Source organism: Scyliorhinus canicula, chromosome 18 (genome assembly GCF_902713615.1).
Source record: "Scyliorhinus canicula chromosome 18, sScyCan1.1, whole genome shotgun sequence".
Taxonomy (NCBI): domain Eukaryota; kingdom Metazoa; phylum Chordata; class Chondrichthyes; order Carcharhiniformes; family Scyliorhinidae; genus Scyliorhinus; species Scyliorhinus canicula.
The window spans coordinates 8092804-8119778 of NC_052163.1; the positions used below are offsets into that span (position 1 = coordinate 8092804).

Below are 26975 nucleotides of genomic sequence, written 5' to 3' on the forward strand. Positions count from 1 at the left end.
AAATATATACAACATTGGCTACTTTAGCCCATACACCCGCACGCAGTGAAACAAACAAACAAAAAAAAAGAAAATACAGTCATGAGGTTATATCGGCACATGGCCATTTCTCAATTTCTCAGTTCTGCCACAGTCCTTCTGCCTTCGCAAACTCCTCCGCTGCCTCCGCCGTTCCAAAATAAAAGTCCTTGAGCTTTAAGTCACCCTCAGCTTCGCTGGATATACAATGCCGCACTGCACCTTGCCCTCTTCACCCGGTTGAAAGCAGCCTGCCTCCTCACCAGCTCCACCGTAAAGTGCTGGTATACACGTATACCAGCTCCAGCCCACTGCACCACCCGCTTCTGCTTAGCCCAGCACAGGACCTTCTCCTTCACACTGTACCTACGGAAGCACAGAGTTACTACCCTTGGCGGCTCACTCGCCTTTGGTATAGGCCTCCACGACCGATGAGCCCAATCCAGTTCATATCGGAAGGGATCTTCCCCCTCCCCCAATAGTTTAGCTAGCATTGCAGCAAAATACTCAGTCGGTCTCGGCCCTTCAACTCCTTTGGGCAGCCCCACAATCCTCAAATTCTGTCGCCTGGACCTGTTTTCCAGGTCTTCCGTTTTTCCTCGCAGATCCTTATTAATCCCCATCACCTTCCGCATCTCCTTCTCCATTGACATAAGTTGATCACCATGCTGCAATAATGTCTCCTCCACTTCCTTCAGCGCCTCCCCTTGCTCCTGCACCTCCGCCACTGCGCTTGCCAACGCCGTCGTCACCGGGGAAATCGCCTCCTCCACCAGCACACTCAAAACCTCCCTCATCTCCTTCCTCATTGTCTCCATGTATTTTGTAAACTGCCTTTCGAATTCCGCAGCCATTACCTTAGTTATTTATTCAGCCGTAAGCAATGTGGCCTCCCCTGGGAAGTGTAGTTCTTGTCATAATGTAGAAAATATGACAGCCAATTTCTGGTCAGTGAGAATAACCACCAGATCATATGCTTTTAGTTGATTGTTGAGTGTTGATTGAGGTAAATATTGGCCAGAATACCAGGGAGGTCTATCTGGTTTTACGTGCCACTGAATCTTTTACATCAACCTGTGGAGGCAGACGGGACCTCAGCTTAACGTCTCATCTCATACTGAACTGAGGAGTCAGTTTGGAGTTCTTGCTCCAGTCTCTGGAGTGAAACGTGAACAGGACAACATTCTGACTTGGAAGCGTGAGTGCTGCCAATTGAGCCACCGCTGACACTTTAATAATAGCCTATTTGAAAAATAAAATGTGCTATAATAAGGTGGCTCAGGCAATCAGAAATGTTGTAACAGGTCAGTAGTTATGTGATGTGATAACAATGGCTTACCAAAACACACAACTGACCAATCCAATCATAGATGAACTCATAACAATACATTTTGTGATACAAAAATGGCAAGTTTGAGTTCAATACCAGATATTCGGTTTCAAAGTTTTTAATGCAGATATGTAAATTTAGCTTCATTGCACATCGTACATCCTTTGCAAAATCACATACCTTGCAAATCGGTCTTTAAAGTGGATCATCCTACAAATCGTATTCCTGGACACTTCAAATCCATTTCCGTAAATTGTACTTTCAGAGCTCTGAAGGCTTTTTTTTATCAGGACTGGCACATGACTGAGTGCTATTCTGTGCAAGTGCCTGAAAACAGCTAAATGACATCAATTTGGGCCCTCAGCTCAAATACTGGCATTTTGTGCTTTCTGATTTTAATCACGCCACCTGTATCTTCACTTGTCTAGGCCCCTGTTGTAGGGTGTTGAATGTCATTCGGTATGTATTAATGAAGTCTCCATATCTAAAGTAGGCTAGCTGTACATGTTTATTAACTACAAGAACTATAGGCGGGATTCTCTGACCACCCCGCCGGGTCGGAGAATCCCCGGGGGGCGGCGTGAATCCCACCCCGCCACTCTGATGCCGGCTGCCGTATTCTTCGGCGCCGTTTATCGGGTGGGGGCGGGGATCACGACACGCCAGTTGGGGACCGTCGCCAGCGCCCCCCCCCCAGCAATTCTCAAGGCCCCGATGGGCCGAGCGGCTGTCAGTTTCTAGCCAGTTCCGCCGGCGTGGATTGGACATGGTCCCACACGGCAGGACCTGGCAGGTAAGTTGGCTGGTGGAACCGACCCCGGGGGGGGGTGGCCTGGCCCGTGTTCAGGGCCCACCGATCTGTGGGCGGGCCTGTGCCGTGGGGGCACTTCTTCCTTCTGCGCCGGCCCCTGTAGGGGCTCCCCCATGGCTTGTGCGGAGAAGATACCCCCCTGCGCATGCACCAGAATATGCCGGCCGATCTGCTCATGCGCTGAACCACGCCTGTGGTTCTGTGCATTCGCTAACTCGCGCAATCCATTCGGCGCTGGCTGGCGCGCACCAACCCCTCTGGCGCTGGCCTATCCCCCAGAAGTGCGGAGAATTCCACAACTTCTGGTCGGTCTGACGCCCGGAGTGGTTCGCTCCGTTTTTTTACGCCAACATCGGGCCATCGCTCCGATTCGGGAGAATCCCGCCCTATGTGTTTATACATGTACAGTGAATGTTCAAATAGGACTGCCCCCATGCTTGCTTATGCACTCAGCCCTGTCCCAACGCTAATTTTAGGTGCAGGTCATGTGTGATGCATATAGAAGTTTACGTTTCAACAATGGAAGTCATTCCTACTTGTTTCACAATTTTAGCCAAATTTTCAATAAGTTTTGTCTTTTCCAATTGTTTTCCAAGCCTCTGAATCTTTTCATTCAACTCAGTTGAGTTGTTTTTGCTTCAGAGTTATCTGCAGAACTCTTGTACAAGTTTAACAACTTTGCCTAAACATTTAGTTTTTTTTCAGAATCTTTCTTCCTTGATTACTGATTACACCTTAGGCTCTTCCAATTTATTTGTTAGATCTTCAATTTGTTGCACAAAATTTATCTTTTCTCCTTTTAAAGTCTGGAGCTGTTCTTCCATTGTGCACATCTCATCCTTCATGCTGTTCAGATTGGACTGAAGTTCAAGAAGTTCAGCAGTTTTGGTTGCTAATTATGCTTTCAATCAACTGTTCTGATTCATCAGAAATTTATTCTTGTTGCCAGCTATTTGAATGATGCTTACTCGAGACTTCTGATGCTTGGAAGTTCATCGTGTTGTAATTGAAGATGCATTTTTGGGAAATCTGTTTCAACAAGTTCATCATTTACGCATTTCAAGTGTTTTATTTCCTGTAAGAGACGTTCGACTATTCTCATTAGTTCACATTTTTCCTTATCAAATACATTTTCATATATGAAAGTTGATTCTCTGAACTGGCAGAGTATAATTACTTTGTGCTATAGTTAAAGCTCGCATTCTGTAATTGTGCTTCTGCTAATTGTTTTTGAGACTCCTCATGCTCTTTTTATGTGAGAATTCTTACTTCACTTGCCATTCTTGATTTTCATGCCCATATTTCCTTGAAAATGTGTGTTTTTCCAAGTTTTCTTATCCAACTGTCCAACTATTTTCTTCAGTTCTATAGGGCGGAATTCTCCGCCAGGCCCGATGCTGTGGTGAAACTCGGAGAAGTTCAAGACGGCGTCGGAGGCCGCTCCTGGCCCCCTATTCTCCCCCCGCCGGGGGGCAAGGAGGACCGTGCCGTGAATCTCGGCTGCCGGGCCTTGTCGCTGGCGTCAAGGCCCGGCACGCCGAGAATGACGCGGCCGATGTACCTAATGACGTCAGCCACGCATGCGCAGGATGGCCGGCTCCAACCCGCGCATACGCGGTTGCCGTCTTCCCCTCCGCTGCCCCGCAAGACGTGGCGGCTTGATCTTGCGGGGCGGCGGAGGGGAAAGAGTGCGCCCCATTGAGACCCTGGCCCGACGATCGGTGGGCACCGATTGCGGGCCAGTCCCCTCCCGAGCACGGTCGTGGTGCTCATTCCCCTCTCCGCCCCCCACAAGCCACAAAACAGCTGTCGGTGCCATGTTCACGCCGGCAGCGACCAGGTTGCCGCCGGCGTGAACTGGTCGGGAACGGCAGGTCGCTCGGCCCATCCGGGTCGGAGAATTGCGGGTCGCCGTGAAAAACGGCGGCCCGCGATTCTCCAAGCGGCGTGTCGCAAAACGCGACATGCCATTTTGGGGGGGGGGGGGGTGGGAGTATCGCCGGGGGTGCCAGAGCGGCCCTCCCGCATTTCTCCCACCTGGCGTGGGAGCGGAGAATCGCGTCCATAGTCTCTTATTATACCTCGATGACACCACACAATTTTGTTTGCTCAGATCTGTTTGGTTCATTTTCAAGCTTGAGTCTTGGGTTTCAAGTCTTCCAATTCAGTTCTGTTACAAACATTTTCCAATCTTATTTCATTTTTCTTTTGCAAGGTTTGTTTATTTTGGGTTTCATAAGATAGCTTTACTTCATTCACAGACAGCTGCTCGCTGTTGCAGTTCAGGTAATGTGCCAAGAATTCCAAAAAGATACATTTTTGAGACTTCTGGAAAATTCCCTGCCTCTCTAGCACCCTCGGGTGGATTACTCAAAAATGGCTTTCGCTCTTTCAGCACTTTACTGGGGATTTTCTGTGCCTCCTTTTAAGCTTTGTGTGCTCCACAACTTGAAGATTAAAATACTCGTCAAAGTCAATATTTCAGAGAAGCTGGTTGAGGATTCTTAAAAGCAAAGCATTAGGATTACTTAATCAACACGTTTATCTAACCAGTATAAAGAGGTATTAATCAGGACTTTTTCGGACTTTCCACAGGGGCCTGATGTACTCCAGTAGTTTAAGCATTCTCTTCTCTAAGATGCGCAATTTCCCATTATGTTTGGGCTCTGGATGAGTCTAAACTAATCTTCTGAGTTTGGATTTTTTGATCCATGGTTAAGAAAATAGTGGCCTCTTAGCCGCCACATTCGGCCTGTTTGGGTACACTGAGGGAGAATTCAGAATATCCAATTCAACTAATAAGCACGGGCGGAATTCCCCGCTCCCCACGTGGCGTGGGAGAATCATGGGAGGGCCTCCTGACATTTTTTACGCCCCCCTGGCGCCCCCAGCGATTCTCCCCCCCCCCCCCGGAAAAATCGGCGCTCGCCGTTTTTCACGGCGAACGGCGATTCTCCGAGCCCGATGGGCCGAGCGGCCGGCCCTTCACGCCCGTTTCACCAAGGCAGTAACCACACCTGGTCACTGCATTCGTGAAACGGGCGCCGGATGCCCGTTTGGGGCATCCAGGGGCCCGATTGGGACGGGAGCACCGCGACTGTGCTCCGGAGGGGACAGGCCCGCGATCGGTGCCCACCGATCGTCGGGCCTGCGTCCAAAACGGACGCACTCTTTCCCCTCCACCGCCCGGCAAAATCAAGCCGCCACGTCCTGCCAGGCGGCGGTGGAGAAAGACGGCACCGCGCATGCGCGGGTTTGCATCATTTGCGCGCTGATGTCATGCGCGAAGCGCCGTTCGGGCGTAATTTCCGGCGGCTGAGGTCGCGGCCAGGAACGACGGGGGCCCGCTCCTAGCCCCCCGGGTGGGGGTGAATTAGGTGCGGGGAGCGGGCCCCGAGGTCGTCGTCAACCTCAGCCGAGTTCCCGACGGCCTCCGAGATTTTTGAAGCCAGCGGAGAATACCGCCCCACATCTTTCAGGACTGCAGCACATGGAGGAAATCCATGCAGGCATGGGGAGAATGTGCAGACTCCGCACAGACAGTGACCCAAGCTGGGAATCGAATCCGGGTCCCTGGCACTGTGAAGAAACAGTGCTAACCACTGTGCTACTATGCTGCCCATCTGCTACTTCATCCACTTGCTGAGCTTCATTTCCTAAGACTAAATCCAGAATTGCGTACCCTCCTGTTGGGCTTGTTATGCTATGGATAAAAATGTTCTCTTGAATGCAGTTTAATAATTGATCTTCAGGTAGTTGAAGTTCCCAACTATTAGTGCTCTATTGTTTTTGAAGTCTAAGCTGCCTACATATTTTCTCTTCTATCTGCCTCTTACTATTTAGGTCTACAGTACACTCCTCGTAGTGTGTCTGTTCCATTTTTATCTCTGAGCCCAACCCATAATGCTTCATTTGATGGTTCATTATGTATATCATCCCTCCACGCAGTTGTAATTGATTATTTAACCAGTAACTACACACCCACTATTTTTAGTTCCCTGTCGATACTGTTTGAACACCTGACACCCTGAGATGTTGAGCTGCCAATTTTGCCCTCTTTAACCCAAGTTTCTGTTATAGCAACAAAATCAAACTCCCATGTGTCCATCTGTGCCCTCAGCTCATCAACCTTGTTTGCTATACTCCTTGCATTTAAATATATACCTTATAACACTGCCAGATACCTGTGTTGGACACATTTTAACGTTTGCTTCTCCTGTCTTTGAGTAACTCGTTAATTTTCTGTCTCCCTCTCCACACTGTGAATTTGTGCGATCTGAATCTGTCCTCAGGTACACCTCCACCCCCAATCTTGATCAAACCTTACCAACAACACCAACATATCTCCCTACAAGGACATTTGGCCCAGTCCTGTTCAGGTGTAGACTGTCTGGCTTGTAGAGATCCCACCTTCCCCAGAACTGGTGGGATCCCCAGTGGCGCAGAGATCCAAAACCCTCCCTTCTGCACCATCTCTTCAGCTACACATTTAACTGGTGTATTCTTCTATTTCTATATTCAATAGCAGATGGCTATGGAAATAATCCAGAGATTACTATCATTCAGCTAATGCTCGCATTTAATCTCTTTCCAAACGCCCTAAAATCAGCCTGCAGGACCTCATCCCTTTTTCTGCCTATATTGTTGGTACCAATGTGGACCACAATTTCTGGCTGTGCACCCTCCCCTATCAGAAGTCTCTTGGGGGTATCCATGATACATGCACCATGGAGGCAACATACCATCGTGGAATCACTTCTGTGATAATAGAACCAGCTGTCTGTTCCCCTAACTATAGAATCCCTTACCATTATTGCTCTCCTGTCTTTTCTCCTCCCTCTCTGCACAAATGATCCACACATGGTTTTCTGGTCATGACTCTCTGCTCTCTCCACAGGAATCTTCTCCCTCCATTGGTACACCAAACCGAATACCTGTTGTCATGTGAGTGTCCCTTTAAGAAATGTTTTTGTCTTTTCACGTGGCTTCAGTGATGTCATTGTGTGGGTGGAGCTGGGCTGTGGCTCTGTGAGTTGGTTTTACTTTCGCTTTGAGTTTGAATGGTTTGTACATCACAGGTTGAAAAAGAAGGGTTTCTCTATCTGCATTTTAAAAGCTGTTTCTAGATTACTTGATAACTTAAAAGTGATAACTGTTTTCTGGAAGGAATTCAAACTGCTGTTTTGGAAAGGAAACAAGAGTATCCATACCAAGTCTGAAAGACAGTAAGAGTGCCGTGTGCTGGGTCACACCTTTGAATAAGGGTTTCTAGTTTCTACTTGGATCTTGTTATTAAATTGGAACAGTAAAGGGGGATTCAATAAGGGTTATACATAGATTACAGTAGCTATGGGGGTATTTATTACGTTTGTAGTTCATAAAAATGCTTACTGTGTGTGCTTATAAAAATATAAACTAAATTTGTAGAATGAAGCTTGTTTTTTGATAAAAAACGCCGAAGACCTCTGTTGAAAGGCAGCCTCTTGTGCCCATCGTAACCAAAATCGATAAACAGTTGTAGGTCAGGTGACTTCCATGCTATACTTTGGAATTTTCTAAACCCTGGCCCAAAACACGGTTAGAAAGTGGGATATCCTGAGGGCATTCCTGCAGTATCTGCTTTGACTTTCTTGTCTGTCTGGCTGCCACTCAGTTCCCCTCTGCCTCCACTTTCCTAAACTGTAGGGTGACCACCTTCTGTAATGTGCTATCTATGTAGCTCTCTGGGTAGCATGGCGCACAGTGGTTAGCCTCACTGAGGAGCTAGGTTCAATCCTGGCCCTGGATCCTGGCTCTGGGTCACTGTCCATGCGGAATTTGCACATTCTCCCCATGTTTGCGTGGGTTTCACCCCCACAACCCAAAGATCTGCAGGTTAGGTGGATTGGCCACACTAAAATGCCCCTTAATTGAAAAAAGAATTGAGTCCTATAAATTCTTAAAAATTTTTTTAAAAATCTATGTAGCTCTCACCTTTGCAAATGCACCTCAGTGACAAAAAATGCTCAAGTTCCAAGATATAGCACTCATATTTTTGCATTTGATGACACTTTCTGCACATATAGTTGTCCAGGACACAGGTAGCACCCTGGAGACCCCATAAGGTACATGATGTGTCCTAGAGTCAGGTGTGAGCAGTCCTGCCATGCCACAAATTATTTATTTACTGCACTAAAATGATCATTAAGTGAACACAATTAAAAAGTGAGTTAATTTTAATTAGTTAATTTATGACCCCGACAACTCCTGATAAGCTTTATGACGGCCAATAAACCTGACCAATAAAAATAAAACTGTACAATTACCAATAAATTACCAGAGTTATGAAGGTCAATTTTATTTCCTTACCTGGATGTTTGTAGACTTTTCCTCACTAACCCGATTATTTAATTATCTTTATTATTGTCACAAGTAGGCTTATATTAACACTGCAATCAAGTTACTGTGAAAAAACCCCCGTCGCCACACTCCAGCCCCTGTTCGGGTACACAGAGGAAGAATTCAGAATGTCCATTTCACCTAACAGCACGGGCGGTATTCTCCGCTCCCGATAAAAAACGGGATGGCCATCGTGAAATGAAATCGGCCGAGCTTCACGACGGTCGAGCCATGGAGGGCTGTCCCACCCCCCCCCTTCTCCTTCTCCCCCCCCCCCCCCCCCCCCCGCCCTTCTCCTTCTCCCCCCCCTCCCCGCCAATCCGGGCCGGAGAAGAGCGGGAGGCCAGTTTTGGCCGTTTCGGGCAATTTGACGGGGTCATTCGCGGGAAAGGTAGTCGGAAAAATTTGCGCGTTGGGGAGAATAGCGGGAGCGTGTCGGACCGGCGTTGCGGTAAATACAGCGCGTCCCGCTGTTCTCCGCACCGGTGTGGGGTCGGAGAATTCCGCCCCACATCTTTCGGGACTTGTGGGAGGAAACCGGAGCACCTGGAGGAAACCCACGCAGACACGGGGAGAACGTGCAGACTCCGCACAGACAGTGACCCAAGCCAGGAATTCGAACCTGGGACCCTGGAGCTGTGAAGCAATAGTACTAACCACTGTGCTACAGTGCCGCTTATATATACACATCCCTATTTCCAAACGATTATATATTCTAATCTCTATATTCTAATATAGTTTCCAATAAGGCAAAGTTTTTCTTCTTTCCAGGAATTGCGGCCGGGATTCTCCGAAATCCCGGCCAAGTGTTGACTCCAGCATCAACGGGCCTCCAGGTCCAGGCATTCACCCCTTCCTAAGGGGCTAGTTAGGCACCGGAGTGCTGTCTGCTGCTGCGGCGCTTGAAAGCCGGCTTGTCAGCTTCAATAAGAGGACTCCTCAAGTTTTAGAATTCAGCATGAAATATAACCTTGAGGATGTACAATCCGCGTATGCGCAAGGGTTGCCGTCTCCCCAGCGGCTCCGGGCAATATGGCAGAGCCCTACAGGGGCGCGGCGCGGAGGAACATAGGCCCCACCCCGGAATTAGCCCACCCGGCGATCAGTAGGCCCCCCATCGCAGGACTGGCCACGGTGGAGGCCCCCCCCCCCCCCCCCCCCCCCCCCCCGGAGTCAGATCCCCCGCCCCACCCACCAGGACGGTCCCCGCAGCCAGAACTCCGAGGTCCCGCCGGGTAGGACCATATGTAACCCATGCTGGCGGACACGGCTGAACTCGGCGGGCACTTAGCCCGTCGAGGAGTGGAGAATCGCCAGGAGGGCTACTTTCAACGGCCCTCGACCAGTGCGGCGGAAGCTCCGCGGGTGCGATTGCCGCCGGTTCTCCAGAGAATCGGCAGCCCGGCATCGGAATGGCGTGGCGCGATTCTGCCCCCCCCCCACCGCCGATTCTCCGACCCTGCGCGGGATCGGAGAATCCCGGCCTACATTTTTCATCATCAATATTGCCCCGAAACAATACAGTTGACCTAAAACCTGAGAATCTGTGAATGGGCAGGAATACTAGTGAGCGATGACATACTAACCTAAGCATTTCTGGATGCCAATTGTGACTTTCCCCTGTCGACGGTCTAATGGTCCACTACTGGCTGCATCTAAGAAAATAGGCACTCACCAAACGTTTTCTACAATAAACATAATATAGACAGGCAAGGGCATTTCTAATGAAAGTTTATCGATCTGAAACATTACTCCATCTCTTGCTTCACAGGTGCTGAGTATTTCCAGCATTTTCAGTTTTTATTACAGAGAGGCAAGGGGCTTTCAGAATTGATCATGAAATGGTGTTTGTGGGAAAAAAGATTGAATTTAAATACTGGACACAATTCAGTCACTGTGTCCGCGCCAGATTAATCCTGCGAGAAGCTCAAATCAGGCTTCACGCCAGGCACCAGGCTGATCGCAAGTCACCTGACTTGCTACGCCTGGCGTGATCCAGACTATCATATTTAAATGAGCCATAGGACGGGGGGGGGGGGGGGGGGCCTCAGTGATTCCATAGCGAGATGTCCTCATTTTGGGGGGTAATGCCCATGTCTACAGGGAGTAGCATTGCCCATGGATAGGGATACTCAAGCTCACTTAGAGATCAGGGCACCCTTTCATAACGGTGCCCCGATCTCAGAGGAGCTGGTCTCGCCGGCAAATTCAGCTCCTCACTGCAACAAAAAGGTCCAAGTGTGGGCTGGACTACAGAGAAACTCCCCAAGGCCCCAAAAAACAACAAAGCATGGGGAAATACTGGTCTGGATCTCACCCAAAAAGTCAGCAGGAACCTGCCAGACTCACCCAAAATTACGCGTTTGAAATTTGGTTGAAAGGTGCCCACTGTATCACACTTCCTCACTAGTGTTGTTCAGTATTTCAAATGTAACGAAGCCTTTAGTTATTGTTTTAAGATGGGCATCTGTGGCAGTCATTACACATAGCACAAGTGATAATAATGGATGAAATTAAGATATTGGCACTGGAAGGAATGTTGGTCCAGACTCTGGAAGAAGTTCTGCTCTTCCACAATTACTACCACAAGATCTTTAACATGACCAGAATTTGTACGTGGCATCAGTTTACTACATTAATACAGGACTTCTCAATGAGATGAACGTTTGGGGCCATGAGCTCTGAAGCAGCAATGGCTGCTGTGGAGATCAGGCTGATTTGTGACAGCTGCAAGGCCCCTTTAAATGCTTGTGTTTTTTGTTGGCGGGCGTGGCCTAAAGGGCGGCTCCTGGAAGCCAGATTCCTGCTGCTGCAAAAAACAAAACCTGTGGATAGGTGGGTGTTAGTTTTTGGAACTCCTGCCTTTTCAACACGCTCAACTTCTGTTCCCCTCTCCCACTGCTCAACAACTCTCAAACTTTTACTCTGTGGTCACGCAACGTCCATGGTATTAAAATAGGGTCACTCTGGGAAAAGTTTGGGAAGCACCACATCAGTACATCCAATACGCAGTAATGAACAAAAATGTCAAACTAGGTTAGAAGCCCAAATGTCTGGCATTGGCTTCAAACCCAGACTAACCAACTGCAATAGTCAGAGGCTCTACTAGCCCAATCAAGCTGAAAGATAAACCATTTTCAAAGCAAAGCAAAAAAGGCCATCTTTACCGAACGGCTTCTTCCAATTTCCGAATTTGTTTCGCTGCATCGGTGTTCTCCTGGTCTCTCTCAGTCTGCAAGACGTGAATCTCAAATAAAATAAAAAAATAAATTATTCATTTGTTAGATACATTTTACAGTAGGAACAACATTAATTGTTATATAATCGATATCAATTGTTTTAGAATACTTGATACCCAGGGATGCATTTTTATTGCAGTGAATAAATCAAATACGTTGCAAATACAGTCAACAGTTTGATGGATAAAATGAATCTCTGCCAGTAGACACACTGCTGAATCATGGTGATGTTCTTGAATAAAACAAATGGGGCTTTGATACTCTGTACGCTTTGGGGAACAATTCAATCGCACTGGGAGCAATTTCCGTTCAAACAACTTTTCAGGCTCTCTGATAGGGAAGAGAAATCCTAACTTGGGGCAGGGTTCATGCAGGGAGACACATTTTCTTCCTGCATCTGTGTCATAACATCATTTTTAAGGATGGATGTCTGGATATCCCTAAATATTCCACAAGTGCCACCCAAACAGTTCCAAATAAGCATATTTCCCTCAAGGCGAAGGTGGGGTCCACAATGACTTGAAAAATAAATTTTGAGTACCCAAATCATCTTTTGCCCAATTAAGGGGTAATTTAGCAGGGCCAATCCACCTCCCCTGCACATCTTTGAGTTATGGGGTGAGACTCACGCAGACATGGGGAGAATGTGCAAACTCTACTGCCGTGAGGCAGCAGTGCTAACCACTGTGAGGTGGGGTCCATATTTAAACATCCAAATACAACCTGTTGATACTTTAGTGAGGAAACAGCCATTAGATAATTTCTACGGGTTTCATGATTAATGTCATACTAGCTTATACCTCCTGCCTCAGTAGCACTATGGACGCAATTCGCCCCCACCCCCCACGCCGGATGGGAGAATCGCGGGGGCGCCGGGCGAGTCCCGCCACGCAGGCACCAGCACGCAATTCTCCCCCCCCCCCCCCCCCCCAAACCAGCGCGCCGCAATTTACGGCTGGCCGCTCGGTGAATCGCCGCTCGCCATTTGTAACGGGCGAGCGGCGATTCTACAGCCTGGATGGGTCGAGCGGCCTGCCCAATACGACGGGTTCACGCCAGTGCCGACCACACCTGGTCGCTGCCGGCGTGAACGGCGTGGGAACGCTGCGGGGGCGGGCTGTTGGGGGGGGGGGGGGGGGTCAAAAGGGGTCTGGCCCGCGATCGGTGCCTACTGATCGGCGGGCTGGCCTCTCTGAAGGACGCACTCCTTTCCTCCGCCGCCCCGCAAGGTCACTCCAACATTTCTTGCGGGGCGCAGACGGGGAGAACGGCAACCGTGCATGTGCGGGTGACGTCAACTACGCGGCACAGCCGTGTAATTTACCCGGCGCCAAGGCCCGGCACGTGTAAATGACGTTGCGCCGCTCCTAGCCTCCCGGGGGTGGGAGAATAGGGAGCGAGGAGCGGCCTCCGACGCCGGAGTGAAACACTCCGCTTTTCACTCCGGCGTCGGCACTTAGTCTCCCGTTGGGAGAATCCCACCCTATATTCCTGGGGTTTGGAAAAGTACAAAAATGATCTCTCTCCTTTCATTTATTCTCTCATGTTAATCAACGTACCTGCTTATTGACTGTTTATGTCATAATTAAAACTTTTGTTTCGTTAATGTGAAGATCATGGGGAAAGAAAAGTAGGTAGAGAAAAAAAAAGCAAAGGTTTTATTGACCATGGGCAGATTTCACTCGCCCTGAAGGCTTTGGGTACAGTAGTCAATGGGCGTGATTCTCTCAAAAGGGAACAAAGTCCCATAGTGAGCGTGTTTATCTGCATGTTTTCCGACACTCGCGGTGCCAAGAAACACATGGTTATTCAACGTGACTCCCGTTGTATAACCCCGCGTTGAATAAGGGTTCTGAATGGTGAAAGCGTGCCCGAGGCCGCACATAGCCCAGTTTTATACAGTGGGGAGCTCTGCTCACCGGAACTCTCTCCCCATTGTGGCGAGAGATTGGAACGCAAAATAGAACGGTACCCCCCCCCCCCCCCCCCCCCCCCCAAAGACGCATAACTATATAAAAACAAGCTCCCTCTCAAGGAAGGTTGGAGATCCAAGTCAATAAAGGGAAAGGAAATCCTTCCCATGAAATAAATTAATTGTAAATCACTTGGTTTTATATTTATTTCCTGCTGCACTGACAGTTTTAAAAGAAGTATTTCAAGTTTTAGTGCTTCTGTTATTACAAACACCCACTACACTGTTAATCGCTGGCTTATATGCATTGCTAACACAGCACTAATATTTCAAAAACTCAAATCATCAAGTCTTTCTTTCATCTCCCTTTCATTGAGTCTTGTTTATTACATTTGTGAAAATTAAAGGTTCTCCCATGCCTTGTGACATTTCCAGCAAACACCTTAGAGAAAACACTGGCCATCATTTCTCAGTCCCTGAGGCATAAAAGGGATCCTTGCAGCTGTGCTAATTGCTGGTGCCTACACCTTGTACACTGTTGCCAGTCTGTTACAGCTTTATTGGGGTGGAAAGCATGAAGTCATCGGCAGAAAGCAGGTGTGCTGTTCTCATATAAAAACATTTAAGTTGCACCATCCGCAATTGGTGTCTTACAATTGGTGTTAAGGATGCCATCCCATTTAGTTTCACTGAATGTTTTCTTTTAATGCCACACATAAAGAGCAACCAGAGCAAACTGCAGCTGGATAATTTAAGGTGTTCTAATATGCAGAAAAGAACAATGGCTGGGATCCTCCGCTATCCGGCGGCGTGGGCCGTACCGGCGGCGAGGAGTGGCGTGAACCACTCCGGCGTCAGGCCGTCCGGAATCCTCCGCACCTTCAGGAGCTAGGGCGGCGCTGGCGGGGTTGGCGCCCCGCCAACCGGCACCGAAGGGCCTCCGCCAGCCATCGCGAGTTGGCGCATGCGTGGGAGCGCCAGCGTGTTCTGGCGTGAATCCAGTGCATACGCGGGGGGTGTTCTTCTTCACGCCGTCAATGGTGGACTGTTCCAGCAGCCGGTGCGGAGGGAAAGAGTGCCCCCACGGCACAGGCCTGCCGGCAGATTGGTGGGCCACGATCGTGGACCAGGCCACCGTGGGGGGCCCCCTGGCGTCAGATCCCCCAGCGCCTCCCCGAGCTCTTCGCAGGCCGCCTGCAGAGTCAGGTCCCACCGGTAAGGACCTTGTTTGATTTACGCCGGCGGGACTGACCGAAAACGGGTGGCCACTCGGCCCATCGTGGAGCGGAGAATCGCCGGGGGCGGGGCCACTGTTAATGGCCCCGACCGGTGCAATACGATTCCCTCCCCTGCCAAAAAAACGGCGCTGGAGAATCCGGCAGCCGTAGGGGCGGGATTCACACCGCTCCCGGCGATTCTCCAGCCCGGCGGGCGGTCGGAGAATCCTGCCCAATGTTCCTGCTTCCAAAACAAAGACAGAGTTAAAAAAAATGTCAGAAATGCTGGGTGTCATTTCTTTCACAAATCATCGTCCACATGCAATGCAATTATACATTCAGTATGATTTATGGTGTTCCTATAAGGACTCACCCTGCCCAAATGTTCTTGGGAGGTGTACACCTCTGAACTTATTGAACCTTTCACTTATTGAACCTTTCACAAGAGTAGATGTGTAGTATGGTCCAACTACACCAGTGATAATGAAATTGAAATGAAAATTCTATTTCACTTTCTCAACATTTAGACACCCATTACATTGATTCATTTTAACTCCTGCAGTGATTGGATTACCAATATCAGGTATTAGGCCAGTATCGATTTATGATCCATCGTAAAAATCGCTGAGATACAAATCATCCATTAGGAATTACAATTTTTCCTCCGTGCACATTCTTGTTCCTGTTTGGATTACTAATGTTTATTTTGTCACTTCAAAGAATAAGGGGAAACAAAGGGTACGGTGCAGCCACCAGGATGCACCTGGCTCAGATCATAGCACCAGGTGAATAGCGGGAAAGGTTAAAATCGAGATTTGTGCCGGGCTCAAACATAGAACATAGAACAGTACAGCACAGAACAGGCCCTTCGGCCCTCGATGTTGTGCCGAGCAATAAACCCACGTAACCCGTATCCCAACATTAACCTTACACTACGGGCAATTTAGCATGGCCAATCCACCTAACCCGCACATCTTTGGACTGTGGGAGGAAACCGGAGCACCCGGAGGAAACCCACGCACACACGGGGAGGACGTGCAGACTCCACACAGACAGTGACCCAGCCGGGAATCGAACCTGGGACCCTGGAGCTGTGAAGCATTGATGCTAACCACCATGCTACCGTGAGGCCCCAAAGCATTTAGAGATTCACCTGGCCTATTCCCAATGACAAGTTCCGGATCTCGGCCAAAAATGGCAAGAAGGTCATTAAGCTTAATTTGCATTCATTGCAATCTCATTAGTGAATGTAGCAGCCTCCTTGGACCTGACTTCCCAGTGGGATGGCACACAGGTGTCATTTAGAATTCCTTTGACTAAACGGGAGGCTGGGACAATGACTACCGAGGGGAAGTGAGGAGGTAAATAGCTCTTTCCATTTATGAGGCATGCACCTCAAGGGCATGGGAACTGCTGCCCCTGAGTTCGGCCATGGGGGGGGGGGGGGGGGGGGGGGGGGATGGTTTGGAGACACCTTTAGTGGGGTTGGGGGAGGGCTGAAGAAGGCCAGATCGGGCGGATGGGCTGACTTTGAGTCTGGGAGGCCTTCAAGCCATTTTTAAATGTTGTGGAGACCCACAGTGATCCAGAGCCGAGATTGGACCCCGCATCCTCAGTACTGTGAAGCAGCAGTGCTAACCAGTGCACCGTCATGCGGCAGCACCATAAATGCAGTTGTCAAAATGAAACACCGCCAGGAAACCCCCCAGAAGAGAGACCCCCGTCAGGAAGCCACACCCCCCAGAAAATAGACCACAGTCAGGAAGACCCTACCCCCCCCAAGAAGAAAGACCCCCGTCAGGCAGCCATCACCCCCTCCTAGAAGAGAGACCCACGTCAGTAAGCCCCCCCCCCCAGAAAAGAGACTACAGTCAGGAAGAGCCCCCCCCAAAAAAGCGACCCCCATCAGGAAGGACCCCCAGAAGACAGACCTCGCCAGGAAGCCCCCCCAGTAGAGAGACCCCAGTCAGAAAGCCCCCCCCCAGAAGAGGGACCCCTGACAGGAAGCTCCCCAGAAGTGGGACCCCTGTCAGGAAGCCATCAGAAGAGTGACCTATACTTTCCAACCGTCTCCCTTCACGGTTGAGTGATTTTGAAGTGGTCAGCTAGAAATTGACAGCACTTGACTTTGTTTGGTGGTCCAGGACCTGTCAATCAAAGCTTGATATTTATGAACATGCGGTTACAGCACTTCAGAGTTACTCAACCACGAGGAAAGATGAATGGAACAATGCTGATGTTTGATATTTAGTGGAAGCTGTTAATCACAGCCCACTAAAATCAACATCAAAGACAAATTAATGAATGACTTGCAGATCAAAGATCTGAGTGGGGTTTCGACATAGATGACTGGTTTTCTCTTTCCAGAAATTGACAGGTGGTGCCTCCTGTGTCTGAGCCAGCAGGTATATTGCCCAGGTGAGTATTAAAGCAGTATTTCTTTGCACTGCCTCTGTCTGGACTGCTCTCTAGCTTCCAGACAGCGGTCTCTCTTCTGAGGACTTCCTGACAGGGCCCTTTTATGGGAGGTGTGTGGACAGGTCCCCTTATTTAGGGGGTCTCTGTGGGGAGGGTCACTTTATTTAGGGTATATTTGTGGGGGTTCCTTTATTTAGGGGGTTTCTGGAGGGGGTTCCTTATTTAGGGTTCTCTGTTGAGGGGTGGTGGGTGTGGGATGTGCATGTCTTGCATTGTGTGGGAGGGGGAGAAGGTGGCCCCAGGATGGACTTTGGGGGCAATTCCTTTAAAAGGTTACCCCAATGTTTAACCCGAGGTCCACCACATCAGGGCCTCACTTGTCAGAAGCAGTAGTGATTCTCACCCATGTGATTCCCGGCCCAGAGAATTACACGGGCCTGTAGAATATGGTTCCCAGCTTGTTAAGTGGATGCAAATGGGTCGCAAACACCGATTTCACCAGCGGGGGGGAAAGCATTGGAAATGGATCGGCGCAGATCCTGTATTCCTTCGCAACACTGGATTTTTTGCCTCATCTTTACCTCCACTACTTTTTAAAAAAATGTATTCATTTTTTTTGTCCTTTTTTTTTTATAAATGTTTTTTATTGGGTTTTTGAACAAAGTCTATTTACCGTTATGTACACAGGATAAGAGACATATAATATACTGGTGGCTCGAGGCATAGAAATTCTGCCCTTAATCTCCCAAATGGAGAATCCTGCCCATGGGAGATTAAAACAAACTTTATTATAAACACAGTATTACTAAATTTAACATCATAAAGACAAAGAGCTTTCTATTACCAGTTAAACAATGCTTACTAATACAATCAAACAATCCTAACTGCTAGATTTATCTTCATCTTTATCTCCACTCCACCAACAATGGGTATCAGGTCACAATCCACTTTTAAATGCAGTTAGCGGATTTAGAAATACTTGCTGTAAAGAGGATAAACCGCTTTGAGAAAGCGATATCCTTCAGGACCCAGTTTGCACTGTTTAAACTGCCAGCTTTTGAAATTGTTTCTATTCTGTTTACAGGCAAATCTTTAACTCATTGGCTTGAGATCAGCTGCTGATCTGTCCACAGTTAAATGCTTAACTGATTGTTTCTCCAGAAATTGCTAGTCTGTCCACAGACAGATCTAACCGAACTGTATTGAGAGCACAGCTTCTTGTCTGTTCACGCCCCAATCTGCAACTAAACTCCAAAACTGAAAAATTCAACACCAGGCTCCTCCCATTAACTACATCAGTTTACAGAGCTGAACATAATGGGGTGGGATTTTCTGATCCTGAGGCTAAGTGTTGACTCTGTCATGAAACGTCGTTGTGTTTTACGACAGCGTCAATAGGCCCCCAGGATCAGTAAACCTGTGCCCTACAGGGGGCCAGCACACCACTGGAGAGACACTTGTAGCTCCAGCTGCCAATGCCGGCGTCAAACAGGCGCCGTCGGACTGCAACCGGCGCAAACTCGCGCATGCACGCTAGTTGCCTTCTCTGTGCTGGCCCCGACGTAACATGGCGGAGAGCTACAGGGGCCCGGCGCAGAGTAAAAGAGGTCCCCACCAGGAGAAGCTGGCCCGCCGATTGGTAGTCCCCGATCGCAGGCCAGGCCACGGTGGAGGCCCCCCCCGGGGGTCGGATCCCCCCCCACAGCATGGACGCCAAGGTCCCGCCAGCCAGGACCACACGTGAACGGCGCCGCAGGGACTCGGCCTATCTCAGCGGACACTCGGCCCATCCCGCGCGGAGAATCGACGGGGGGGGGGGGGGGGGGGCGCTCAACCGGCGCCACATTGGTGCAAATTCTCCGGTCACCGAGAATCGGTGGACCGGCGTCGGGAGTGGTGTCGCGCCCCCCCCCCCCCCCCCGGCGATTCTCCGACCCGGCCCAGGGTCAGAGAATCCCGCCCATGGTCTCTAATTATCTCATCTCCAGGGAACCATCTTAATATAAACAAACGTCCATTGGCCCTACTTTTACGATGCTTTAATTGCACCTCTTGTAGCCGCAAAGCCTGGCTGCCTTGGAAACTAGGATTTTTAAAAACACTACTGCAGCAGTCACACACACTAACCCAGACTTTTAACCCTTACTGCACCAAATACCTAAATACAATATATCTGAAATTCCTACATTCATCATACAACTTTTAACCATTACATTACAACAGTAACTACACTTCAAAAGTAATTCATCGGCTGTGGTAATTGAAAGGCGCCATATAGATGCAAGTATTTCTTTTTGAAAATTGTCATGGCAACATTTATAATTTAATTCTGTTTTGTTAACTGTCACAAATCAGTGTTGGCTCGCGCAAGCATCTAAAAATATTTGCATACATTAAATGACGGAATTACACAGATTTTTCGATGGACAGATGTAGCTGCATTTTTTGTACATCAAAATCCCACAAATAGCAATGAGATTAATGATCAATTCATCTGTTTTGGTAATAAACATCAGGAGCAGTACTAAGATTTTAACCACACATTGCACCTAAGCAAGACAGATGTCAGTTTGATCTTGTACCACACTTGCTTTTCATCAATTTTGCAATCACTGATTCTTTTGGATCCTCTGCTTTTGTTCTGTATTTTTATCTCTTTTTCGATCACTCCCCTTCAATTCTCACGTTAAATAACAGAAAATGCTAGAAAAACTCATCACGTCTAGCAGCGTCTGTGTAGAGAAACAGAGTTAAGCTTTCAAGTCTGTATGGCTCTTCTTCTAAGCTGCAGAGTTTCCCCAGCATTTTCTGCTTCTATTTCAGATTTCCAGAATCTGCAATATTTTGCTTTGACTCATGTTAAATAAATTGGTCTTGTTTCATTAGTTACATTCACATGGCTTTCCTTTCAGGAAATATGTCAAACTAACACACAAGTGTTGTCATAGTGAACATGTGCAATGTCATCTTCCAATTTATAGTGTTCTAGTAGCTCCACTTACAAACTTTGTAGCCTCAATAGCAAGCTCTTGGGAAATTGTGTTACAATCTGTTTTATTTGTCATGCTCTGATGGCTATGCTTCAAATTGGCCCGATGTTGCTTTTTCACTGAGTGATCCAGGTTAACTCTGTGGTGATCAATGTGATCGCACTTATTTCTAACAGGTCCTGGTGTCCACTTTTTCAACAGCATAGACAGTCATAGAATCATAGAATCTACAGTGCAGAAGGAGGCCATTCGGCCCATCGAGTCAGCACTGGCCCATAGAAAGAGCACCCTACTTAAGCCCACACCTCCACCCTATCCCCGTAACCCAGTAACCCCACCTAACCTTTTTCGGGGGCAATTTGGCATGGCTAATCCTCCTAATCTACCCGTCTTTGGGATGGGGAAGGAAACCTGAGCAGCCAGAGGAAACCCACGCAGACATGGGGAGAACATGCAGACTCCGCGCAGTGACCCAAACCGAAATCGAAACTTGGACCCTGGAGCTGTGAAGCAACAGTGCTAACCACTGTGCTGCTATGTTGTCCGTAGAGACCATGCTACTCAATGTTCAGTTACTATTTTTGCTAGCCTTGAACTGCATTGAAACTGTCTTTAGGAATCACCTCTGGTACTGTTATGAGGGGCCCTCTACAAGACAGGTGGACTCTTAAAGTATGGTTCAAATCTGAAACATTCACATATTTTGCCAACTGATGGACTGGAGTGACAATGCTGTATACGTGTGGAATTCATGCTGCAAAACTGCAGGTTCCCCTCTGAATTATTTCCGCTTTTGGCAAGTCCATTAAAACACAATAAAATAAGTACCCATCAATTAAACTGCAAATTATTCACAGCATTTAATTCTTGGTTAAATATCATGTGTGAATTTCTCGACTTACTAGTCCTAAAAGTTTCTTTCAGTCATGCAGTAAATCCAATTATTGATACATAGACAACTTCTGATACCCCTATGTAGTCCACCTGTTGTCAATGTTACGAACATACATCTCGCTGCTTTAGAGTTTACTCCATTACCTTCTTTTGATTAAAGTGCTCCAGATGCAGTTTTTCTTGTTCAAACCTTCCCGCTTGATTCTGAAAAGAAATGACACCTTAAACATGGATTCATTCACTCAGAAAACATTGTTAGCTATTACAAATTAAAATTAGGATTTTCTAGGTTCATTTAATTGTTTTTGAAATAGTTAGCAAACTAAAATAACTAAAACATAATCAATGGTTTGTGTCTTTGTCTACTGAATGGAGGTTAAGTTCTTAATTTCCTCCTCTATGCCCACCCTTCTACCTTGGTTTCACTAAACTACATACAAGCTGCAAGAGGCACCGCAGGCAACTGACCTGATCCTAATCCTCCCTTCACTGCCTTCAGTAAGAGAAAAACAGGATTCTTCATCTGATTTTCCTTCATTGCACATGGAGGCCTGGCCCCTCTTGGGTGATTCCAACAGAAATCAACAAATTCATTCTATATTTAATACTTATATTAATTAATACTTTAATTAATACTGCCTTTAAAATAGAAGACCACCCAAGGTGCTTCTCAGGAGAGTAATGAGACAAAAACTGGTAGGAAGGTTGGTATACAACAAAGAGGGATAAAAAGAGATTGGAGTTATGGACTCTGATCCAATGCAGTAGCCAAAATGCACACACAAATAGAGCGGTAATTCATGTTATATGGGTATGGCAAAGATTACAATAGATAATATAATGGGTTATTGTTTCTACCTGTTTCTCAGTTCTGCCAGGGGTGTGACTGGACCATGTTGACCAATAAAAGTCAGCCACAGTTCAACATGGACAAGTTCAAAACACAAGTCAACCACACTGAATCATTCCAATACCTGATTGGGGATGGGTCAAGAAATCATAATAATTGGTACAACCCCCTGGTGAGTCACAACACAAAATTAGAGTTTATTTTAAAATACCTGCGGATTTTGACTGAGCCCAATAAACTGCAGTCACCAGATTTATACATTTGACATACAAATAACCTTTCATTATTTAACAGTAACATAATTAAACTGACAAAAATGTAACCGACTGCCTAATATCCCTTTCACAATGCTTCCCTTTCCAACTCACTCTATATATATTATATATACACACACACACACACAACATAGAAGGAAAGGGTGTTGGAGAGGGAAGAAAAAATGATAATTAAGTAAAAAGGATTAAACATCGCCAATGCACAATGGTGGTTTTCAGTTAAAGTCTTTCAGGAGTTCAAGCTTTTACTTCAATGCTTCTTCCTTGTAAGGTTCAAAGGACTTGCTGTGTCTACTTTCTTTGCAGATTTAAGATAATTTCAACTACATAGTAAAGATGTGCCAGAACAATAAAGCAGTCCTTTACTTCAGCAGAGAGACAAAGAGAGAGAGAGAGACTGTTCCTTCTCCTTTTAAGGTCTAATCACTTCTGACTAGCTCCCTCTCAGAAGCACCCCGTAGGAACAAATCACTGACTGTTGTCAGCCAGAATGCTGTCCCTGACCAACCCACAGGTTACCAGCCAGCCAATCGAACCAGCTTCTGTTTTCTCTGCTCCAATAAATAAATCCTGAACACACTATACTGACTAGCAGGCTGCCTCAGCTTAAGTCCACTGCTTAAAGATGCACTATGATTATGAGTCCAAGGACAAAACATAATAATAAAATGAAACCAAAGGAATGGGAGCAAAGGCAAATCAAAAGGAAGGACTCTAACAAGATCATATTAAAGATCTTCCAAAAAGCACTTATACATGTGTACTGCATTCCTTTTACAATGTAATTTATTTCAAAGAAAACAATAAAAATGCTGACTATTCTTATTTCCAGCATTTCCAGCTACTCAACAATTTGATCTTCAGCTATGGATCTTGCTTGGAGACCAACATGTTCATAGTTGCCTAGTTTATGCTTTTCTAGCTTCTACCAACAGTGTAAGGCATATATCATCTTGACCTTGTGAATCTGATTATTTGAATTTTAGATTTTTTTCAGGATCAAATCCTTTTCTATAATTACCTCAAATAATTGATCTCTATTCTCGAATACATTCTCACATCGATCGTCATGTGACATTTATTTCATACATATACAAATAGATTTCCCCCTTCATCCAAAAGTAGTCCTTTTCATACATATATTAAAAAAATTATGTCCTATTAAATTATCCGTAGCTTTCTTTCATATTCCTTTTAATTCGTCTACTCTCTTTTCTTCTCTTCCCGTTATACTTCTTATATTCCTCAAAATTTCTTTAAATGAAAATCGCTTATTGTCACAAGAAGGCTTCAAATGAAGTTACTGTGAAAAGCCCCTAGTCGCCACATTCCGGCGCCTGTTCGGGGAGGCTGGTACAGGAATTGAACCATGCTACTGGCCTACTTTGGTCTGCTTTAAAAGCCAGCTATTTAAAACATTTCAATGTACCTCTTGATTTGTTCATAGAATCATTTTTTGATGCATTTTTTTTTACCTTAAAAGGAATAGATTTATTTTTTACTCTTCATCCCATATCTTTAAAATTAAGATTCTCACTGCTCATCCAATGTTGGAAACTAACTTTTCAGACGTTATTTACAGTCAAATACCTTCTCACCTCATTGAATTTTACGAACATATGAAATTGGAAAAGTAGGCCCTCGAGCCTGCTCCACCATTTAATAAGATCACGGCTGATCTGCCTGTTTCAAATTCCACATTCCCATCAACTCCCGATAACCTATGATTCCTTTGCCTAACAAGATTCTATCTACCTCTACCGTGAAATATTCAATGACCCCGCCTCCAATGCCTTCTGAGGCAGAGTTTCAAAGTCGTACAACCCTCAGAGAAAAGAATTCTCGTCTCTGTCCTAAAACGGCGACCCCTAATTTCAAAACATTTTTCCACATTAGACTCCATCTGCCAGATTTTTACCCACTCACGCAAACATATCATAAATATCTGCAAATTCCCTATGCTCTCTTCACAACATACATTCCTACCTATCTTTGTATCATTTGCAAATTTAGCTGTCTTCACTCCCCTCATATGGTCAGAAGCTCACCTTGGGGTCAAATACAACACTAAGGTTGTGCAACAGTCTAATTCAGTTGCTCGGGAGAGGAACACAGTCAGCCCCAGGGAAGGGAGTTTCTGGTGGAGACCAAAAAGGATGGTATTAATCTTCTCAATATTTAATTGGAAGAAACTTCTGTCCATTATTAGATGTCCGACAAGTAGTGTGGCAATTCGGAGGGATCATAAAAGGTAGTGGTGAGATACAGCCGAGTGTCATCAGCATACATGAGGAACCTGACTCTGTGTTTTCAAACAATTTTGCCCATAGACAGCATGTCGATGGAATATAGGATTTGGTCAAGGTTAGGTCTTCTGTGTGTGTGTGGGGGGGGGGGGGGGGGTCACTGGGAAGAGGAGGGGTTACTGGGAAGAGAAGCCATTGCAGATGATTCTCTGGCGATGACTGGATAGATGAGAATGGAACTAGTTGAGTGCACTTCCACCAAGTTGGACAGTGGATGGTAGGCTTTGAAGGACGATTGTGTGATCAATTGTGTCAAAGGTTACAGACAGATTGTGAAGGATGAACAGTGATAGTTTACCATGGTCACAACAATTATCCACCAGCCATATAACCTGGGGGTTCGGGGGGGGGTTCATCATAGACAGACCTGATCCTAATGCAGACAGCTACATATCGGAGCAGTGTTTGATGAAGAATTGTTTTCAATTAAAATGCAATATTTTACATTTAATCCAGTTCAACTGTTTTGACTGTCTAAAGGATCCAAAACAAACACAATTTAAATACAATTAGAATCTTCCATCATAATCATATCTTTTCCCAAACCATTTGCTTCTCAGCGATGACCAACTCAATATACTGCATGATAAAAATGTATTTCTATTTTTCCAAGAAACATCACACCCAAATTACAATTATGTGCAAATCTGGTTGCAATATATCCACTTATGAACCTCTTTTGGAGGGCTTCATTTGATGATTTATTTAACAATTTAATCCAGGAATGGATGATGGCCATATCTCCAAAGTCATGCATTTTGGCAAGTTTGTTATTGACACAAGACCAATAGGTCACCTGCGTCTGCAATACAAAGAAGTTTGCAGGTTTAACTTCATTGCAGTGTTAATATAAGCCTACTTGTGACAATAATAACGATTATTATATAAGTTGACCGAGACTGTGTGGTGACTGGAAACAATGTAGGGAAAGTCCTCCCTGTTCACCGGAGTGCCTGGAGACAAGCGGTGAGGAAGGGCATGGATAAAGCAGAGAACAAAATAACTAACTAGGTTATGGAAAAGGGAGCCCACCAGCTGAAAAATACATCTGTTGACCTCAGGCCATCACTATTTATCTGTGCCAGCTGCGGAAGGAACTGTCAATCAGCCTCAGCCACAACAGCTGATATTCAATACAGAAATACATACACCCTGGGTGCAGTGCATCGTTCCCTGAGGTGGATGGATGCCATTGTAATCCAAGCTAAACTAAGAATGCATGGATTCTTACACACACCAAATATTAAGACTTCTACAACATGACATCATCTCCAATGAAACCGGCAGAGGGACAGATTCAATAATTGTAAATCATTTCAGTTCAATGTGGTCTTTAATTCATCAGTTGCTACTGGGCACCACGCAAGATTTACTGAATTTAGACGTAATTATATGTTTAAATATTGTGAGGTAACAGAGGTTGATGAAGCTAATGTAGTTGATGAGGTGTATATGGGCTTCCAAAGGGCGTTTGTTAAAATGTCACGTAACAGGTTTGTGAGCAAGGTTGAAGCTCATGGAATAAAAGGGTCAATGGCATCATAGATATGAAGTTGACCGAGTGGCAGGAAATGTAGAACAGTGGTGAACTGCTATCTTTCAAACTGCAAGAAGATTTGCAGTAAGGTTATCACTTATAGTAATGTTTATAGTAAGTCCCAGCAGATTGGAGTGTGGCAAATGTAACCCCACTATTTAAAAAAAAGGAGGGATGGGGGAAAATAGCTAATTAAAGTCCAATTAGCCCAACGTGAATAGTAGGGAAAACGCTACAGTCTAGGACACTTAGAAAATATCAACAGGATTAGACAAAGGCAACATGAATCTATGAAAAGGAAATCATGTTTGACAAAGCTAGGGCACGATCCAATGGCCTGATTGCGCTCTGCTCAGTGACGTGGAAAGGCAATATTAAGTAAACAATACAATTCTAACGGGGGTGCAGGGATGTCTCGGGCAACGTGAGTAAAATCCTGATTGAGGAAATTGCTGATGAGGCATAAGGATTCTGGGCGAGGGGCATAGAATGCAAAAGCCAGTATATTATGAAGAATCTTTTTAACACACTGGTTCGGCCACAACTGGTTTCACTGTTCATAATTCTGGACACCAAGCTTTAGGAAGCCTGCAAAAGCATGAGAGCAGAAAACGTTTTTCAGAATGGTTCTGGGGATGAAATAATTCAGTTATTTGGATATATTGGATAAACTGAGGCTGTTCTCCTTCGAGATGGTTGAGAGAAGACTTGATAGAGGTGTTCAAAATCATGAGTGTCCAGACAGAGTAGATGGGGAGAAACTGTTCTCACTGATGGAAGGGTCAAGAACCAGAGGACTC

At 46.4% G+C, this 26975-nt stretch overlaps 1 protein-coding gene across 11 annotated transcripts in view; it reads right to left on the reverse strand.

The window, feature by feature from the left end:
* cep112 (centrosomal protein 112) overlaps positions 1-26975 on the reverse strand; it is a 698524-nt gene that overhangs the window by 391658 nt on the left and 279891 nt on the right. For all 11 annotated transcript variants that reach the window (XR_005457964.1, XR_005457967.1, XR_005457965.1 and 8 more), the window contains 2 exons: positions 21352-21411; positions 11705-11784 (listed from right to left, as the gene is read on the reverse strand). Coding sequence is in view for 7 of the 11 variants with exons in the window: in XM_038777029.1 (XP_038632957.1) it covers positions 11705-11784; positions 21352-21411 (140 nt within the window). In the remaining 4 variants the exon portion in view is untranslated. The remainder of the gene's footprint in view (positions 1-11704; positions 11785-21351; positions 21412-26975) is intronic.